The sequence below is a fragment of the Euwallacea similis genome, chromosome 16, assembly GCF_039881205.1.
Source record: "Euwallacea similis isolate ESF13 chromosome 16, ESF131.1, whole genome shotgun sequence".
Lineage (NCBI taxonomy): Eukaryota > Metazoa > Arthropoda > Insecta > Coleoptera > Curculionidae > Euwallacea > Euwallacea similis.
In genome coordinates this window covers 1,723,249-1,743,378 of record NC_089624.1, presented here as the reverse complement: position 1 = coordinate 1,743,378, position 20,130 = coordinate 1,723,249, and the positions used below count along the sequence as shown (strand labels likewise).

The 20,130-nt window shown below is 35.1% G+C and overlaps 5 protein-coding genes across 6 annotated transcripts; 3 read left to right on the top strand and 2 right to left on the bottom strand.

The window, feature by feature from the left end:
• Positions 1–1,604: 1,604 nt before the first annotated feature.
• Gmppa (GDP-mannose pyrophosphorylase A) lies at positions 1,605–3,165 on the top strand. Its single transcript, XM_066397826.1, has one exon. The coding sequence runs from the start codon at positions 1,780–1,782 to the stop codon at positions 3,049–3,051; it is 1,272 nt and encodes a 423-aa protein (XP_066253923.1). The 5' UTR covers positions 1,605–1,779; the 3' UTR covers positions 3,052–3,165.
• An 85-nt stretch (positions 3,166–3,250) lies between these two features.
• Positions 3,251–5,609, bottom strand: LOC136414038 (protein asteroid-like). Its single transcript, XM_066397830.1, has one exon. It carries the CDS (start codon positions 5,530–5,532, stop codon positions 3,298–3,300), a length of 2,235 nt encoding a protein of 744 aa, XP_066253927.1. The 5' UTR covers positions 5,533–5,609; the 3' UTR covers positions 3,251–3,297.
• Positions 5,610–6,088: 479 nt separating this feature from the next.
• Positions 6,089–10,072, top strand: LOC136414112 (uncharacterized). Its single transcript, XM_066397936.1, has 5 exons — positions 6,089–6,484; positions 6,879–7,912; positions 7,963–8,035; positions 8,440–9,070; positions 9,259–10,072. The coding sequence occupies exons 1-5, from the start codon at positions 6,230–6,232 to the stop codon at positions 9,585–9,587; spliced, it is 2,322 nt and encodes a 773-aa protein (XP_066254033.1). The 5' UTR covers positions 6,089–6,229; the 3' UTR covers positions 9,588–10,072.
• A 529-nt stretch (positions 10,073–10,601) lies between these two features.
• Positions 10,602–11,567, top strand: mRpL20 (mitochondrial ribosomal protein L20). The gene is made up of 3 exons (XM_066397715.1): positions 10,602–10,793; positions 10,896–11,006; positions 11,283–11,567. The coding sequence occupies exons 1-3, from the start codon at positions 10,707–10,709 to the stop codon at positions 11,538–11,540; spliced, it is 456 nt and encodes a 151-aa protein (XP_066253812.1). The 5' UTR covers positions 10,602–10,706; the 3' UTR covers positions 11,541–11,567.
• A 952-nt stretch (positions 11,568–12,519) lies between these two features.
• On the bottom strand, positions 12,520–19,885 carry LOC136413931 (transcription factor glial cells missing-like). Of its 2 annotated transcripts, none has more exons than XM_066397696.1 (6): positions 19,692–19,885; positions 15,261–15,422; positions 14,998–15,200; positions 14,664–14,914; positions 13,832–13,928; positions 12,520–13,771 (listed from the first exon to the last, which is right to left on the bottom strand). In XM_066397696.1, exons 1-6 carry the CDS (start codon positions 19,700–19,702, stop codon positions 12,801–12,803), a joined length of 1,695 nt encoding a protein of 564 aa, XP_066253793.1. In that variant the 5' UTR covers positions 19,703–19,885; the 3' UTR covers positions 12,520–12,800. The 2 variants fall into 2 exon arrangements, with proteins under 2 accessions (XP_066253793.1, XP_066253794.1); XM_066397697.1 differs by having other exon boundaries at positions 12,521–13,771; positions 15,010–15,200.
• Positions 19,886–20,130: the final 245 nt, after the last annotated feature.

Below are 20,130 nucleotides of genomic sequence, written 5' to 3'. Positions count from 1 at the left end.
CGCATAGAGTTACTAACAATTCATTTCTATAATATAGTTCTTTGGTCGGTTCTCGGATCAATACACTATATATTTCGCTCGGGAGGGGATCAGAGGGGGCTATGCTGAGGAATTTAAACATACTGAGGGCACTCAGCAAGACACCTTGCATCGAGTGGGCCGCAATAAATCTCGGGTTTCGGTGGAGGATTGTTGTATCAGTCCAGTCGATTCAATACAATACAAACAGAAAGAAACAGGTAGGATCTTGAAAATTCTCTAATGAAAAAATTACTAAACAGGAGTTTATTCGTTACACCGGGACTTAGATTTTGATAGGGTTCATATTCCTTTACTGACAGCCTTTCGAATGCGACCTGGACCTTTTTCTCTTGCTCCTCGACCTACTCTTACGTCTCTTGGCCTTAGCTATTTTACTGACCGACTCATCACAATGGTCTGGATTATTGGTTGTTAACAAGTCGCTGCGAACTTTGGACTTCTTGCGTTTCCTAGATGAAGCCTGCCTGGCCATCAAATAGTACGGTTCCCTTTCGCTTTGAGACATATTCCTCCATATCTCAGCTCCCTTTACAGCAGATGCGATCATTGTCATTCCTTGTGTGTTCTTTCTCAGTTCTCGGAGAAAATTGAAAAATGGGTTCTTAAGTATCCTACCAAGTCTTTGCTGGGGCGTTTCGGTAGGCTTGTCGTCTTTTGCGGTCTGCTGTGGTTCGGTCATGGTAGGTGGCCCTTTATTCGTTCGATTAGATTTATGAACTTTGTTGCATACAACTTTCACCGAGACGAGGAAGATAAATAATTTTAAACTTTTTAACTGAACGAAAACGTCGAAGGAGAATGTGTTTGGAAAAATAATCAAAACTATGGCAGCGAAACAAATAAATTTTCATGGCTTACTGACTGTAGAAAGGACCATGATAATCTCTGGTCTGGTGGCTGCCAAAAATATGATATGAGGACAGTATAAAATCATTCTGTTGAGTATTTTGAAAATGAAGAGATTTGAGTTATTCAGTTAGTTACTTGTGCATTTGCAGAGCACCTTAAGAGTGTCCCTATTGCGTTTGAAATATGGGTTGTCTAAATTCCATAAACGAATTTAGGAAAATTAAGGGATATAATTTTCCATCAATTTCTTACCTTGTGGTTTCCATTAAGGAATTTCAGTTGCCCGTTGTTTCCATTCGAGAACTTCTAGTTCGCCGCCTCCACCTCGGGTGTGTGTTCTTAAGGAGGTAGCGTAAAATTTGTGCCAGCAGCATACAATAGAGGCTTTTCCGTTCTCACGGATTCAAGGGATTTTAATAGTGGCGGAGATATAGAGAGCCCATTCATGTTATGCGAAACCGGTTGAATGTGGCAAAAATACGTTTTTGTTACATAAGGAAAATCGCATACACTACTTATTTATATATATTATTGGGCAAAAAGTATATTTGTGCGAAAGGAGTGTTGCGTTACCTCACTAAGTATGGGGCATCATCATTTCACACTTACGTACTCCATACACCACTCGCACTAAGTGCTGGATTTTTTAATGGATTTCAGTTTTGATAAATCCTTGCACTTTTGACAGATTGCTAGGAGGGAAGGTCATCTGTCCTTTGAAAAAGTTAGGTTACGTTCGAACAGAGTAAACAAAATGCTTAATTCTATTATCGTTTAGTGTTGATCAATTTTTCGTGGCACATTTAAAGTTTTTGCCACATCTAATCCTACGACACGTATGCACAATATTAGCTTTGCTGTTAGCCACTGTATAACAACCCTTCTACCATGTTAAAAGCAGTAATTTTAATTGGCGGCCCCTTGAAAGGAACCAGGTTCAGACCTCTGTCTTTAGACATCCCAAAACCACTGTTTCCAGTGGCCGGGTTACCAGTAATTCAGCATCACATTGAAGCCTGTAAAGAGGTAAAAGATCTCAAAGAAATATTGATAATAGGATTTTATCCAGTAACTCAGCTACAAGAGTTTGTTTGTGACATGCAGATGAAGTACAATGTTACTATTAAGTACTTGCAAGAATTCACTGCCCTCGGCACAGCTGGGAGCTTGTACCATTTTCGGGATCAGATTCGTTCAGGGTCTCCCGATGCCTTTTTTGTGTTGAATGGGGATGTATGTGCGGACTTCCCTTTAAGAGAATTGTACGAGTTTCACCATGAGAGAAATTCAACTTCCTTGGTGACTGTAATGAGCACAGAAGCTACACATCAACAGTCCCTTAATTTTGGATGTATGGTGATTGATAAGGTAACACAGGAAGTCACCCATTATGTTGAGAAACCCAGCTCTTATGTTTCCACACTAATCAATTGTGGAATATATGTTTTTTCGCTAAAAATATTTAATATTATGGGGGAAACTTTTAATCTCAAGCAAGAAGAGTTTTACAAATTTGGCAATGGTAACATGAGTAAGGACACTGGGTATCTTCAACTGGAGCAGGATATCTTAACTCCTTTAGCTGGAACTGGCAAAATGTGTGCTTTACAGACCACCAATTGGTGGTCTCAGTTAAAAACTGCAAGTGCAGCAATATATGCCAACCGTCATTATCTTGAACTTTACAAAGAGAAGCATCCTGAGAGGTTATCTACAGGAAAAAGGGCTGAACAATGTACAATCATTCCAGACGTTCATATTGATCCTTCAGCTACCATCCATTCAACTGCAGTTATTGGTCCCAATGTCTCTATTGGTCCAGGAGTTCACATTGGAGCGGGAGTAAGAATAAGAGAGAGTATTGTTTTGGATGCAGCAGTTATAGAGCAAAGAAGTCTAGTCTTACACAGCATTATTGGAAGGAACTCCACAGTGGGCCAATGGGCCAGAGTTGAGGGTACACCATGTGATCCTGATCCAAATAAGCCTTTTGCCAAAATGGAAAATCCTAGGTTGTTTAATAATGATGGCAGATTGAATCCATCAATTACGATATTGGGCTGCTCAGTGAGTGTGCCTTCTGAAACAATTTTGTTGAATTCTATTGTATTGCCAAATAAACAGTTGTCAAGAAGCATAAAAAATGAAATTATACTATAAACAGACCAAATAGTAATTGTTATGACTGATTATTTGCACCATATTTTTTTAAACTGTCTCTATTTAAGCTGTTTTATGAAAGCTTTTATAAGAAATAAAGAGGAATATTATTTTATCAGTATTTCTGTTACATGGTTGTTATTTCCTTTGATTTCTTTCCATTATTTTTTGTTCCTACGAAAATAAACAAATTTATCACTTTCCTGAATGAATAACAATATATTAATTCTTCTCCTAAACTACAAACTATGTTATAGCTAAAAGTGAATAAGGATTATTAGGATCAAACATTACTTCTTCATCTGAGACAATAATTCGTGAATCTTCAGGATTTTCGATTTCAGTAACTGCTTTTTTCTTTTTCTTTCTAGTCTTTTTTAAAGGACCATTAACTGTTGTATTGTTTATAGAACTAGACACTACATTCATTGTTTGTTTTATAGCACTTAGCACACTAGGGCAATTTTTAAGAAATAACTCTAAGTACTCAATAATATTTTTCCTTTTTCTGAAGTTTGATATCACATTGTAAATAAAGGTACCATCAAATATTTTATGTATTTCTAGAGTAGGAAAAGGATTGTCCAAAAGAGCATTTAAATATTTAACATGAAGAAAGACACTTTGAATTTGGGATAAAGAGTGCACTAATGTTCTGTCAAATAATCTGTAATTCATTTTCAGCTTGGAGTCCATTTGAAAAAATGAAATCATTTTATCCATAAACATTAAGCAGCTGGATTTATCCAAGTTGTCAAAAGTTGTAAATTCCAAAGGAATGTTTTCAGATTTCATTTCTGTTAAAGTCTGACAAAACTTTTTGTCAAAAGTTTTCGAAACTCTATAAAAACCAATTTTTGGATCTATAAAGTTTAGAATTATGAAACACAACACACAAGCATAAAGGAGAGCATTATCAAAATTTCCAGTGTTATTATCAAAAGCATATTTCATAGAAATTAGAAATAAATGCCATTCCACTGGAAAAGAATTGAAAATAACACTAAATTTGTTGTCAATAGATAATAATTTGAATAAAAGTAGTTTTCTATTTTCTTCACTGAAGCTTCTTATATCTTCTAATGATGGAAGTTTTTCCATGAACCCATGTAAAGAAGCAAATTGGATTCTCCTTTTTCCAATTCTGAATGCTAGTGTTAGGCTTCTAGTGGAATTAGGGCATAAAATTTTAAAAATATGTTTCAATATTTCCAAACTGATTGTATGGGAATCTTTTAAAGTGTTGTCTTCCACTTGGGGCACACAGTAATATTTCCTTAAAGTCACAATGTCCATAAAACAGGCCGGATATTCACACATCCTGTATTTATTCTGAAACGTTGCTGGTAACATATATTCAGGTTCATTATCAATTTGTGTTTCAATGTTCAATTCATCTACTTCTGAAATGGATCCTGAACAATCACTTAAAGCTTCATCTTCAATTTCTTCTGGATTATCTTCTTCTGCTACATTAACATCATCACTTATGGCAAAATTGCTGAAGTCAACTTCTGTAGGCCTATTCTGCTGTAATGGCTCAATGTTCAAATATTTTAACAAGTCTGGGCTGACTTGGTTATAGCCCTCCATAGCCCTTTGAATTTTCTTTAAAATATGTTTTCTTTGAGGGCCTTTAAATCTTGACAAAACCTTCTGGATTGCACTCTCAACGTCTTCATTCTGAAGCCACACAATTATACTCTTAATCCTTTTTTGTTGGTCACTTTGGCTGTTACTACATTTCTGCATTTTTAAGTTTTTGAAAAATGGGCTAAAGATGCTTCCATTTACATAGTCATTTCCCAGAAGTACTGCCAATAGCGGCAGATTTGATCTGTCTAATCCCCCGTAAACCTGAAGAAACTCTTCAATGTGATATATTTTAGAGGAAAGATATGAATATGGTTTCTCTGGAGGTTTAACTTTGGCTTTTTTTGGAACAATATCCACAGTGGTGAAAGGGATATACAGGCAGCCAAAAACATAAAAATCTGAGTCGTAGCTAATCACTGGACAACCCAAAGTTTTAGCTATCGCTGAAATCTGCATATCTCCTTCAAATTCGCACCTAGCTACTTTTAACCCTAACTTGAGAACAACGTCCACAAAAACTTCTCGAAGAAATAAAGGAAACACTGAGTTACTGCCTTCGGTGACAGGATTTAAGGATGCTGCAGCATGAATTTTGTTCTTCATGCGGCTCAAAACAGTGTTAAGTTTGCGCCTCTCGTAACCTCCATCCAAAATTACATATGGAGTGATATTACACTGAGATAGGACTGTGAAGAAATCTTGGATGACATGGGCAAATTTATCGTAATCGCCGCCAAAGCAGTCGTTACTCTTGCAGTGCCACTTGTAAAGATTTGAAGCAAGACTATTGCCATCAATGACAACATTGCAATCGTGCAGTTCGTACTCTTTTAAGTAGAGGTGGGCTCTATTGTTAATGAATGTTGTGAGGCCTCTTATACCCATCGTAGTCTTCGAGTTTACTGAAAAATTTATCAACTGGTTCTCTGACCTTAAATTTCATTAATTTATTAGAGCTAAAGTGTTCAAGATCAACTTCTTTTATATTTCTTAACATGAATTGAAACATAAACAAACTAGGAAATAGTTCATTTCAATTCCGATATGTTTAAGACGAATATGAAGAAAAGTAAACTAAACAGGAACACTTAACCTTATGCCGCATCATTAATATTACCATATGACAGTAGTGTTTAGTAATTTGAAATAGAGTACCTGTGTGTTATATTAGTGTTTGCGTATAAAACACACAGACAGTATTTTTCTTGAAATCTAAACCGAATCCTTAAGATGTATTTCGCGTAGAAATGTAAAATCATTTTGGGAATAGGTACTTATTTAAGTGCAGAAGGTGGTACTTTATATACCCGAAACAGTACTCATTCTGTTTTAGGTTCTAAATGCTCTTTCTGGGATTATGAAAATGCTGCTGATGTGTTGATTGACAATTGTTAGTACATGTCAAATATATAAAAATATGTAAACAAATATGTATTTTAAAATGAAATTCGAATTGTAATTTTTGTTCGTGATGAAGTATTTTGATTTGAGTGAATATAGTTTTTAAAGTTAATAATTTAAAATCTGGCAAAAATCAATTACTTCTCAGTTTAGCGTGACAGATGCTTTAGAATACTTAATAATGAAAAGAATGTCTAATAAAAATAAGAAAAAGGATGAGAAAAACCCAAAAACTCAATGCATTCACTGCCATTACATTTTTGCCAATGTTCCGAATTTAATTCGCCACATGAAAAAGAAACATAATGCTCCTAAGGTGTATGGGGTGAAAGAAAATTATTTATACAATTGTGAGTGTGGCAAAAATTTTAATGTCGAACGACTGTTCAAGTTTCATTTGAAAAAAGTGCATCAAATTGATATTTCAAAGACAAGTGTAAGTATATCAATAAAAAAAAACTATTTTCAACCTATTGCTGTAGATGTGACTAAAGCTCAATACATCAGATCACGAAATAAAAACAGATAACACTAGAAGCTTTTGTTGAAGTTTTTGTATGAGGTCATGAAATTCCCATAGTGATTGCAAGGTTGGGCATCAACAAGCATATAGTATTCTTCTGCAGAATGGATATTGAGTCGAATTAACTCTAAATTCAGGCTCTTAAGTATAGATAAATACTTGCAAAAGAATTATATATGTAGCTAGTTAAAATGTACTATGATGACCAGTACATTAAAATTGGCAGAACACCTCATTAGCATTCAACTTAGTATGGGACAGATTTTTTTTTGGCTTTTTTACAATTTGTTTTAATTTCACATTTCAGGGCCAAACTAAGAAGTGTGCATTCTGCGATTACACTGCTTCAAGAAAAGAAGATCTATTGTCTCACTATCAAGATTCACATGAGATTAATATACCACTAGAAGAACTAACTTTTGACAACATACGTGATTTTTGCGATTGGAAGAGCAACATTCAAGATGCTGCTTTCTCAACTGAATACACTAAGCATATAGGTAAATGTAGACATATTGCCTATATCTGCAATCGGTCAGGATATTACAATCCTTCCAAAAAGGATGGCGAGCGTAAGCGGCGTTTGAAACATCAAGGATCACATAAAATCAACGCATATTGTCCAGCAAGTATCAAAGTTAAAGTAGAACAAGATGGAATATGTTTGGTTGAATACATTAATTTGCATGTGGGGCATGGCAATGAAATTGAACATTTAACTTTAAATCCCAAAGAGAGAAACGAACTAGCAGTAAAAATAGCCAGTGGAATCCCTTTTGAAGCCATTTTAAATGATATCAGAAATTCAGTGGATGATTACCCAAAAAGGATATGTAGGACCACAAAAAAAGACTTGCAAAATATTAAATTGTCCTTTAAATTGGACTCTATTTCTTCTGAAAGTAGTGAGAAATTCCTGAACCTCAAGGATTGGGTGATTGCTGAAAGAGATAGTGGAAGTATTTTAGTCTACAAACCCATTGGTGAAAGTAATTTAGAATATCCAGAGCTACTTGAGGAAGACTTTGCCTTAATACTAATGAACCAGCCACAATCTGAAATTTTAAACTCTTTTTCCAGTGAGTGCATTTGTGTTGACCGTACACACAATTTGAACAATTCTCAGCTGGAATTAGTGACTGTAATGGTAATTGATGGGAAAAATCAAGGATTTCCCTGTGCATTTTTAGCCACCAATAAAGTTGACAAGCGTATTATGAGTCTGTTTTATTCCGAATTGAAGAAATGGGCAGGAGTTAATTTGACCAAAGTTTTTATGTCTGATGTGGACTCTATGTTCTATGACTGTTGGATAGAAGTGATGAAACCAGCTGAAAAACAGTAAGTTTTGTTTCAGTGATGTCACTTTCTGAACGGTTTTGTTTTTCTAGAGTCTTTTCTCCATGGCATGTAGACAAGTCATGGCGAGAAAATTTGCAAAAAATCGAGCTCCCAGAAAAGCAAGTAAGTAAGCGAATTCTGTTTCTTCAAACTTATCTTTTACTTGAACTAACCTAATAGAGTTGATTCTGATAAATCCGATTTTTCTATACTATTTCTCAAAACTTGATTCATTGGTTGTTGAGAAAACAATATTCTAGTATCTATAAAAACGCAGTAGTAATGCAAAGACTCCTCAAATAAGAGGTAACAGTCAATCCCATAATTTGAAATTTTTAGCACGATTAGAGTTGAGAAGTAAAGACTAAAGACACCATTGATATATTTGATTGTTAGATCATGAGACGTCCTGTTAGACATAATTATTAAAGTGCAGGATTTATCTTTAAAAATTAAAGTAGTGTGACTCGTTTTAATAATAACGCACTATATAAATTCTGTAAATGAATTTATTAATATGATTCTAGGTTGAAATTTATAAACGCTTAAGACTCCTAGTGGACGAACAGTCAGATTTCACAGAGGCATTGGCAAGATTCTGTGAAGACATTGAAAACGATCCGGATACCTTACAATTTGCAAACTATTTCCGTGACCAATTCGCTAATACATCTCAATCATGGGCAAATTCCTATACAGATTCAGACAACAACGAACCTCTAGAACGTATGCATAGAGTTATCAAATATATATACTTACACGAAAAAAATATTGACAATTACGAGTTAGCTCTTTACGATATTATGAAATTCATCAAAGACACAATGTTCATCAAATTGAATATGTTGAATAAGATGAATATTACCACGAAAGTGAATATGGTAAAAATGGAGCATACTCTCAGTTTACCTTTGGATGTTAAATTAGTTAATAAGGATGACTGGTGGGAGATTTTACCACCTGCCGAGGACATGGAGAATACTAGGGAAAGTTATAAGATTACTGAAGTATCCCAGATGTGTCATTGTCGTCTTAAATGTCCATTCTGCAATGTTTGCATACACAAATATTCCTGCTCATGTACTAATTCAGTTATCCAATGGAATATGTGTAAACATATACATTTTCTTTGTCGGTATATGGTGGAGAAAGAATCAGGTGTGTATTTGTATTTTTTTTTGAGTTATCCACATATTTTAACCGATAAGTAACTGAAAGTCGAATTATATAATTAATAAGTTTGTGCTGTTTTCTGAATATCTTTCAAATTTGCATTATACCTCTACTTGATTAATGTTTTTATTGTAATTTTACTAATTTGTGAATTTAATTCGTCATTTATTCAGATGCTTCAATCGAAGAGAAAGAGAAGTATAAAAACCTTGACGAAGACCACAAAATTGACGCAGGAACATCAGCGGAAACTACCTCAGCAGTCGACTGTGATTTGATAACGGAAAGCGGAAGTATACCCAAACGCAGAAAAATCGAAAAAAAACATATTCAGGAACCATTTGAAGAAGGATTACAGCAAATAGCGGAGACATCCTTGGCTAAAGAAAAAGAACGGTTACGGTTGAAACTAATGAAACATTTTGAAAGTATAGATACTTTAGAAGATCTTAATCTATTAAAAAATTGTTTAGCTCCGCTTTCAAAAAAATCTACATTTTAATTGCCTATGGAGAATCCAAAATATCAGGTATAGTTTTTATGATTAGGCAATCTATATGAAAGAAATAAAAATAGTAAAAGTAATTTAGCAGGACTAACAAAGGTTTAGGTATATTGCGTCAGTCGCTGGGTGACTGCATTCTGATTCGTCACAGTGGCCAAAAGTAAAATTACTTTAACGCAGAAAGCTCTGAATATAGATAAGAAATATTTATTCATGTCATAAGTTCAGTATATAATTTGTTGCAGTACGAGTTTTTTGAGGGCTGTACGAAGAGCTATAATGGAACAACGTCTAACGGATGTGTATGGTATATTATTTTATTTAATACTATCACCTTATTTGCAAAAAATTTGTGTTTTAGTTTAAAATCTCCAACGTTTCTTGAACACATAGCAAACGCAATATATGTATACATTTCAGACTCTGAGGCAGTCGACGCAATTAAACATTTATCGAAACATTTCAATGTCACTCCTAGTTAATATCATCCATTATAATAATTTAAGCTTAATTTAAACTTTGACTTCAATTAAAGGGAAAGAGTATTTAAATTAAGAAAGCAAATAAATGATTTTAAAATCCTAACGAAAAAAACCGTAATACATTAACTATGTATTGTACATTAATGGGCAAGTCAGTGAATTTCGTTAGGTTCCATCTATTTCCATAAATAAAACAGCAGCGCTTACCTTGGTTTTGCTTTTCTTAGATTAAGAAAGAAATTTTGCTCTTTCCTGATTCTTGAATTATTTTTAGTGAATTCTGGGCTGCTATATTTAGTATTGGGAATCGATTGGGATTAATTAGGAGTCGCAGACTCTTATTGTTTTTTCGAAAGTTAAGAAACCGGATAAGTTATTCTTAAATTTTAAATATCTTGTTATAAAATGGCTCTTCTAGTTCCAATGTTGCCGGATTGCTAGTTAATTTTCTTTCTAACATATTAGAGGGCGCTTTTGACATTTACCTTTTGTCATTCAATATAACCTTTATTTTTGTTTGGTTAAGAACGAAATGCTCTAAATACGTTTTTGAAAGTTTCTCCTCAAAGTTACTTTTTAATAGCTTGAATTTTTTTTAAATAAAAAGCACTTTATTAAAGACACAACCTTAAAAATGGTGTTCACTAGTGCCGTCAATTTTATTCGTTCCCGTGGTCCAGATGAGTTCTGGAGAAAACGAAAAATATTCAAACTTTCCGCTGTAAGTGTGTCCTTTCTAATGGAGTATTTATGTTTATTTACTATTGCCCTAATCGTTACCTGGAAGTTTTTTGTGTCATAAAAACATTTAAAATATATTTAGCATTACTTTGGAAGACCTCGCAACTGCTACAGCCTCGCAATTCGTAATGTCCATAGAGCTCTAGCTTATGCTACGAAGGGGAGGAAGCTTAAGAAAATGGATATGCTAGACGTAAGTGTTTCATACATGATTTTTCTCCGATTTTTTGGTCCTAATATTTTAAAAGAGTAGTGAATCACAAAGGCACAGTGACACATTAAGAAAAGGGATGAATACTGAATATATTAAATCTTTTTCTGAATAAAGAATTTGAATCCGAAATTCTGCCTATATGTGAAGAAATCTGGACCAATCACTAATATTATTCAATTTTCATTTGTACCTCATTTTATACAGTACTTCTTAGACTTTCAACCAGATGTTAATGACTAATAAAGTTTGTTTCAGCTCTGGACCACAAGAATCAAAGCAGCATGCAATCAACATGAAATTGAATATGGCTTATTTAAAACATCTTTACGTGATTTGGACATTTTGTTAAACAAAAAAACACTTTCTGACCTTGCTATATGGGAGCCTTATAGTTTTAAAGCTCTGACTGACATTGCTAAAAGAAAGGTCTTAGATGACGGATTGTCTTTTATAAAGAATGAAACTGAAGTAGATAAAGTTATTACTAGAGGGATGCTAAGCACCCACAAATAGTTTGTTGTAATGATGGTAATGAAGTTGAGTGATATTCAGTATATGTAGGTTTTTTGAAGAAATGTTTAGTTTTACCTAATTTGTCTGTGAATTTTAAACACCATTGATTTTAGGAAAATAGGTGAGTACAAAAATCCTCTTTAAAAATTAGATATATCCTGCTAGTCCTAAAATCCTTACTTTTCTCTTACTTATTTTCAATTCAATGCATATGACATCTCCATATCAACATAAATTTTTGTAACTCGTTACAAAATACAAACAGGTATCTTCACTTTGTAACTGAGGTAACAAATGTAGCAAGGAACAACAATGGCTACTGTGGCATGAATGCAGCTTGAATATGTTCAAATGTAGCTTTAGGAAAATTGATAATAGTTTTGTCTTTAAAAGACATGCAATTTTTTATTTTGGAAGTTTGGCATCAGCTTAAGCTCCTATATGGAGGATTTCATTGAAGTAATTTTTTTACATATTGTAATTGTGTGTGTGTGGGTAAAGGAACGAGATGAGGAAAGGTAAGATATTAAAAGAATATCATGGCCAAACTGTGCCTTTCTTTTCTCTTATCCACGAATGTCTTTAGGGACTTGGGAATTTTTTGTACGTGCATCTGGAAGAGATTTTAAAGTGCACTTGAGGGTGAAAGTGAAATCACTGTGGCGAACAATTTGATACTTGCTTGAAGTACTGAATTTGTTGCTATTTAATTTTAATTCAGCCTACTTAGATCGGTCGATAGTATTTTTTATACACAGGGGTCTTGCAAATATATTAATAGTCCTAGAGGAAAAAAAAGGAGCTAAAAATAAGTAATTTGGGCATTCGACATGTCAGAAATACATAATGCTTAATTTAAGTAAAAAAGTGCTTATTTCTCCCTCCCATTTATATGGGCTGTAAATTCTTAAATGTTTTTCTGGGACACCCTATATTTAGTTACAGGAAAGGCTATAAGAAAAGACTAGTATCATTTTAAAAATGATTCATTTATGTAGAGTATAACTCGGAACTATTTCATATGCTACATGTGAAAACGAGAAGATCATAGAAAGCATTTTAAGGCACTAAGTATATAATATTTTTACACATTCACAATGTTGTAAGAACAAAAATTTCTATGATTTTTCAGATCTTGCCTTATTCTTAATAAAATTATATTAAAATCACAATCAAAAGGTGGATAGATAAAACAAAATTAAGAACTTCGGACGTGCTGTGGATTCTATACATATTTACAAATAGAGATCACAATAACAATTATTGGTTGGTAACACCATTAAAGTTTTGCCCGTTATAATCAACTAATCCGTCGTTAAAACTCGAACTGGCAATTCTAAAATCCAAGTCATTCAATACGTTGGCATTCTCATGTCCCATTTTATTTTCATAGACATTTAGAAAGTTCGCATAGTCACTATATTGCCCTAAATCTATGAACTCTTGGTAGTTTGACTTCATTGTTTTTGGAGTGCCTTGACAATTCTGGAACGACTGATTAAAGTGGTCTGTATTATAGAAATACTGGGGTAATTTTGAGTTGGCAATACCAAGATCAAGGTGCGAGTTTTCCGACTTAAATTCACCAATTTCCATCAAACCGCTTTGGTCATAAACACCACTAGTAGAAGACTTTATATGCGAGCCACTAGAGACGCCGTAGTTCATCGAATCAATCTTACCACTATTGGAATAAAATCCTTGATCTATAGGAACAACGGAGTTATTGTTTAGGACTTTAGGAACTTCCGGACTTTGACTAACATTAAATCTACTATTAGAGCTAGTATTGGAATCGTCGTTCAAAAAACCAACTCCACTTTGCGGCCAGTATTCTTCAGTCTTCATTTCTCTATGTATAGTGCCACTACCCAAATCAAGTAAAGTCGGAGGTGACCTTGCTAAGTCGTTGCTACCTGGTCTGACATCCGTCGCTCCCGAAACATAGACGTAGTCAGGTTTAATGGGTTGATCTAGTTGAAAGATCTCTTCAGGTTGGAATAACTCTGCGGATATACCACTGAAGTCGTATGGGGGATTGTCTAAAGTAGCTATGTCGGAGGGGTACGCTTGAGCATGGGCAGGTTCCTGAGACCAATAACTATCGGCGCTCTGAGATGATGGTGTTTGTTGGTACCCTTGAGGTGACGTTGGGAAGTGTTGATGGATTTGATGAGGCAGTGAGGGCTGGTAACTGCAGATGCATTCGAAAGGAGGACAAGAACAATATCCTGAAAACAGATTTTTTTCTAAGTTGGGGTTCGATTATATTACAAGAGTAAGGTTTTTACTTTTTTCGTCATTGGTAACTAGAGGTGCGCTATGATTTGGTCGTAGCAGTTGGTTGATTTCTTTGCAAGGCCTTTTTGGTTCTCGTAGCGACATTAACTGAAAGCCAAAAGAGCTTTTTTAGCAAAGTGAAATAATCTAAAGTAATGAGGATAACCAGTGGAAGCAGAATTGGGCAGCGTAAACAAAACCGCTTTTAATGACCCAGTTATTAATGTTTTGTTAACTTTAACAGTGGGCTAATACTTGAAAATGTCAATAAAAAATATGGATTTGCAAGTTCCTCATGAAGTTTTGAATTTCCAATATTTGCACCTTTCCATTATTTTAGCAGCTTAACGCACGTGTCTGTAATTTGTTTGATTCTGTCGCGCACGGTTCTGATTTATTTTACATTCAAAAATTGAACACGTAAATTATGCGTGTGAAATAATTGAGATGCACTCAAGGTTTGCATGTATTCATTTAAAGCGACAACTAAGCCTTTCGCTATTTTTAAACAATAGTTTTGTCCTGTATCTCACTCAATATACTCTGCATATCTATCCTTCCGCATTCGATCCCTATCTCCCATTACTACAATACACTTGATTTGAAAAATGGTAACTTAATCAGAATTCAAGACTTATCCGATTATTGCATCAATCGTATTGTTAGTTGTTGCCCCGCCTCAGGTCGTATCTCTGCCCGTTGTCGAGATATCGAGAAATATCTTTACTCTGTTATTACTTGAATACATATTGTAATTACGTTCTTTCTTTAGGCATTCGAGGGAGAGCTTCAACTGGATTAATATTTTATTGAAGTTGCGGTGTAATAATTTTTGTCGCCTACCTTATTTCCTAAAGCGGCTTCTTTGGCTAACAATACAGCTAAACCTCGAACACGTCTTCCGCTGCCTAAAGACCTTCGGGCCTCGCTGGTACTTTTAGCTTCTGGTCGTGGATGGTCGTGCATCCCCTTTGCCTGGAAAAATATCGCGTGTTCCGTGTGTCGCCAGAAATGCGTCACTGGATAGCCGCAATGTCCTCTACATGCTAGGATTTCTAGTCTGCCCGTGCATTGACGATTTGGACACGGTTTGCCTTTTAAAAAGAGAAAATTTTAGATTTTTTGAACATTTTTGAAATGATAGAGAAATTTAAGATTGGTAAGCCGCCGAACTTACCATTATCCTTACCTTGCTGTTTCTTTCTCGCTTTATCACAGATAGCGGGTCGCAAATGAACTTTGTCCCCATTAGACAGGGTGCATCTTAAGGAACAAACCAGCACCCCCAAGCAACTTTTTTTGAGAATATGGACATTGTGATTGTTAGTATTTCGCATGGCCCAGCCGGAAGAGTGCCGTTTGGCTTCTTCATTGTCAGACCTAATCAATGTTAAGATTCGGTTATGGGAGGAATACAGATCTGAGAGGTTGAAATCTCACCGATAAACAAGCCGGCAATGACCGTCCGCCCATTCGGAAAAAGGGTCGAACTCGTGTATTCTCGGCACGGCACTGTCGTTGATGTCCCAGTCCCCGTGTCCTCCGCCGCTGGTCGAGTAGCTTGTCCGGCAAGACATGCCAGGGGAAAGGGAGGGCGTATGTCTGCAAAAACGTGAATGTGAATGAAAAACATTTCAAGATAAAGAAAGTAAAAAATGGGTCAAATCTTTGATCATTTCTTTACCTAAGAATTGCGCAAAGGGCCTTTTTCCTTACGAGGGTGTCCTTGCCCTCCCGCATGTGTTTGGTATAACATTTTTCCTTCGCGTCAGTTCACGTCCAATTTAAAAAATATTTACAGGAAAAAAATGGTTTTAGTGAATTAATGAAAATAGCATTTTCCATTGAAGCCATTAAATGTTCTATTATATTGGACACCTTGTAATTTATGGTCATATCCGACCCGATGATAAAAAAAACCACAAAACTATTTTATGAGTAGCGTGCAAGGTTGACCTTCTCCTTGATCCTGTTTCTATGAAGATGATCTTGATATTGCACGTAGTGCAAGATCAAAGAAGATTTACCATTTCAGCTATGTTTTGTAATAGGGTTCATATTCATTACATTTGAAACATTCGGATCAGCTTGGTCCAAATATCTAGATATTATTTTGTACTAGAAAGATTTAAAAAAACACAAAAACATGGGTTTTTTCTTTTTGCTCATTTGAAATTGTAAATTTTCAAGAATACGTAAAAGTCAAATTTGTGAAATCTAATCCGAAATACGGTTTGATTACAGAGTAGACCTGCGAATTGTCTGCAGAAGCCAAATGTATTCAGAGATCGTATAAGGATCCAGAGACGTTTTTCAGGAATCTGCAGACCCACAACGAGTCATTATAAGATAGGAATCAGGTCACAGGGGCGTTGAGGAAGACGAAGGGGCCGATGAGTTGGCTAGGTGGGATTTACAATTAAGCTTAGACCGTGTACAAGAACAAAGGTAAAATGGAAATCAAGGATATCTTGCCCGAACGGACCCATCCAAGGTGTCAATAGTTATTATAGTAAGGAGGAGTATTTTCTCTTGGGTGTAATATCCCCCCTGCAGGAGGAACTTTCGCCTTCTGAATGAGGTAGAATGCTGTCCTTTGTAAGGGCTACGGGTTGTTTTGAGCTGTGGGCGCTTGCGTGGAGTGAAGAGAGGTAAATTGGGTTGTGACGAGGACCTTAGAGCCCTAAATCATAGGGCTTGCTCTGCCCCAACTTTACTACCAGCGCCTTCACCATTTTGTGCAGAATGTGCCAATGAACCATTGGAGATAAACTAAGAACCCTCCAGTTATTATTTTCTTTAATACTATAGGTAATGTTAACCGTCAGACGTCGTCGCCCACGCGTTACGCTAGGATTCCCTTTTGGTTTATAGAATAACCAGTGGCGTAGCTAAATATATTTGTAGCTTCTTAGCTAACAACGAGGGCGCTGCAGAAAGTAAATAATCCAAAGAAAAAGAATACTAAATCATAATCTCAAATAGTTTTCCTTGAGTTCACATTTTGCCAACGAGGTGTCACATCCCCATTTTTGAAGTTGCCAAATCATATCTATTTTTTCTACTAGTAGGTAGTATATTCGAAGTGATAAAACAATCCTGTAAGATCACATAGTAGTTTGGTCAGTTACAGGGGTTGAACAATACAATGGCAGTGGTCGAATTTTTTATCTCTGATTTTCTTCGAGTCTCCATTTCTCTTCGACATGCTATTTTACATTGGGAAAAGCCCCAAGTGTTAGTCTCTCTGAAAGAGTTTTAATCTTCGGTTTCCTGTTCTCCAATTCATCATTCAACAAATATTTTCCAAGTTAATGCAAATACATGATTATAGAGATCGACGATACCACAATGAAGAATCAAAACCTATCATAAGCTCTCAATGAAAAAAGTCAATCGTGCATAAAGAGAAAGAGTAAAACGGTGAATAACAGATTGAAGAATGCCCGGGGCGTTATCGACATTAAACAATTGTAATTCATTAGAGTTGTCGCGGCTCGGGCTGTAATTATCTCAGTTGATTAATTGCTTTGGCCAGATAAGGATCTGGTTCTGAAAAATCCGGATGAAAGATAAGCTTGGCCACGGACACCGGCAAGGAGGTTATGCATAAATTATTAATTAATATGGGAAAAATGCTTTGGCGAATATTTAAAATTGATGCATGTATAGGTCGGCAATTTAGTTTTAAGTAAAAAGGAAAAAAAAGTATTTATAAAAATTATTAGCTACCCGCTTAATTGACTAAAGTTAAATGCATTCTAGGGGCGAATAATAACTAAATTAAGTAATAAATCAGTCAACTGTACTTCACTATAGATACAATTTATCGATAAAGTGATGCACAACGTTGAAATATTAGACATATACATGGGGTGACCTTATATTCTTCTTACACAATTTGTAAAATTTTCGATAATTTTTATCAATTTTTCCCATAGCTCTAACATTTTTTGTAATTTTTAATTGAAATTTTCACGTGAGCTTATTCATTTAGATTGACTCCAGCGGATAAATTAAGTTATTACTAAAATCTACGGGATGATACTTTCCACTCTGCCTAACTCTTTTGTAATGCACTGGTGACTATTTCTTTCCGAAAAATCGAATCCTCTCTTTAATAGGAAAAAAAACTCCCTCTTCCTTCTCATTACTTTACTATATAGTTGTTACCGTTTTAGAGTTATTTGCACAAATACCAGGCAATACATACCATTTTTCTATTGACATACCTGCTTAATGTGGTATTTTTACATATCGTGCCTTAGTATTGAGTTCTGAAAAATTATAATGAAAACTGCATGCCCTAAATTTTTACAAATAACTCTAAACCAGTAATAGCTATATAGTAAAATAAAAAGGAGAAAAAATGTTTCTAAATTGAACGTTGAATTCGATTTTTCAGAAAGAAATGGTCAGTGGCGCACCACAAAAAAGTTAAGGAAGGTAAAAAGGTGTGGAAAGTATTATAATGCTATCTTGAAACATATTTTAGGGAAGTTGCAATATAGTTCTCAAGATATTGAAGTAAATGTTCTTCGTTTAGACAAAATAAAAGTTTTAGCTTAATCGTAACCTGGAAACGACCTTTGCCGTTTCTTTAGGGCATTTTTGAATCTTTATTTTCATTATTCAAAAAAAGTGTCATATTCTGTGAATTAAGCATTGTTTGCCAAATAATAATAACAATTCTAAAAAGACACCAGAAACTTTAGACGCGATGAGGGATAGGAGTGCTACGGTTAAAAGGAAAAATTATAACAACTACAGGAAGCTATATACGAATGACATGATATTATGTATCTCTATGTGGTTTTTTTAACGGCATTCATGCTTGATTTTCCTGCTTTTGAAAAAGGTTCACTAACCTAAAATATCCACCTAGGTTGAGTTTAAAATACTAATTAAAAAAGAAAAAATAAAGAAAGGGCAGTACCATACGGTGAAGTGACCCTCTAAAATCGAAAATGTTAAGCAAACACAGGATGGCTTATTTGAAAATATCAAATTAGGGTCCTTTTAGGTCAAACCGGAAGTACTCATATAATAATAGTTATGTCTCACAATTTGTGGTTTCCGTGACCACTCTGTACACATATTCTTTTATTAATTGGTTTGTTAAATGGACCTTTTTTGTATAGTTATTATGTTATACATAAATAAAATATTAGTAGTTACGTAACTAGATCCTGTCAGTCCTGGTAACTTTAATCTAGGAGATAATTTGCGTGGTAATCAAGAACCTAACCAATATTGTGCTTTTATTTCATCATTTCTATGGAAATTATCGTTCCGAAGCTACCGGGACTTTTTAACACTAAGTAAATTTTAATCTCCAATTATTCTTGTCGCGATTAGTGTGTCTTAAATGTTCCAGCGTGAAGTAAGGGTAATAACAGAGGATATAACATATTATAGTATTACATAACATAAACTTTAATAAGGTAATTAGAGGCATCAGTTTTAACAAGTACCTGTCATACTCGCTACCATGGTACTACAAAGTACCATGGTACTCTACTTTTAGCTCTGCCGCTTTCGTTAAATCTTATGTCTGGTTAATAAAATTGACCGTTAAAGTTAAAAGATTAACGTGCAGCGTTAACTCTCTACTCCTAATTAATGATAAATTATGTTTTTGCTTCAATTTAACCAATCTTGATGACATTGTTGTTGAGTAATGATTGATGTCTCTTAGATGTATGTAATTTACAGAAACTGCCCGCTTTGGTTTAATTAACGAAAAAATAACGTATAGCTTACTTAAGATTTCGTAGATATCAACGAGAACATAAGCCGCAAACTCATCGAGCTGCAGTATGATCTTGGGATATTAACAATCAAGTACGAAAGAAACTCGTAAATACTTACAAAATTACCATATCTTCCTGTGGCTGAATAGTGTAACACTGCTCCAACAATCTCAGTTTTTAATGCACATATTCCGCCCAGTTAAATCACTTCGATGCGACATACTTTTCCAAAGTTCTACAACTTTTGACGACAACGCACGTAAGCTTTTACTGAGAGCTCGCAAGCGCAGCCCTTGGCAACCGTCTCTTAACAAATTCTAAATCTAACTGCCTGTAAACTCTTCTAGCTCTGGTTCGCCGATGCTGAAACAATTGCTACTCGTCTATTTGCTCCGCCTCTTTTCCCTTTCTCCAGTATTTCTAACGGTGTGTCAGCCAATAGGGGCTGCGGCTGACCGTGGGTACACCCCCGCGATTTTCAGGTGTTAGACAAGCGAACGTCGCAAGTTAAGGTGATTGGTGTGAGGCCCTGAAAATTTCGGCGATTCAGGGGCGGG

Excerpts from the sequence above, each read along its gene's own strand:
- LOC136413931 (XM_066397696.1), bottom strand. Across the intron at positions 15,201-15,260 it reads CATTGCCGGCTTGTTTATCG|GTCTGACAATGAAGAAGCCA; the intron begins GTGAGATTTCAA and ends AACATTGATTAG. Across the intron at positions 13,929-14,663 it reads AAGCCGCTTTAGGAAATAAG|TTAATGTCGCTACGAGAACC; the intron begins GTAGGCGACAAA and ends TTTGGCTTTCAG.
- LOC136414112 (XM_066397936.1), top strand. The coding sequence starts at position 6,230 with ATGAAAAGAATGTCTAATAAAAATAAGAAAAAGGATGAGAAAAACCCA. Across the intron at positions 8,036-8,439 it reads TCGAGCTCCCAGAAAAGCAA|GTTGAAATTTATAAACGCTT; the intron begins GTAAGTAAGCGA and ends ATATGATTCTAG. Across the intron at positions 9,071-9,258 it reads TATGGTGGAGAAAGAATCAG|ATGCTTCAATCGAAGAGAAA; the intron begins GTGTGTATTTGT and ends TCATTTATTCAG.
- LOC136414038 (XM_066397830.1), bottom strand. The coding sequence starts at position 5,532 with ATGGGTATAAGAGGCCTCACAACATTCATTAACAATAGAGCCCACCTC.
- mRpL20 (XM_066397715.1), top strand. The coding sequence starts at position 10,707 with ATGGTGTTCACTAGTGCCGTCAATTTTATTCGTTCCCGTGGTCCAGAT. Across the intron at positions 10,794-10,895 it reads AAATATTCAAACTTTCCGCT|CATTACTTTGGAAGACCTCG; the intron begins GTAAGTGTGTCC and ends AAATATATTTAG. Across the intron at positions 11,007-11,282 it reads AGAAAATGGATATGCTAGAC|CTCTGGACCACAAGAATCAA; the intron begins GTAAGTGTTTCA and ends AGTTTGTTTCAG.
- Gmppa (XM_066397826.1), top strand. The coding sequence starts at position 1,780 with ATGTTAAAAGCAGTAATTTTAATTGGCGGCCCCTTGAAAGGAACCAGG.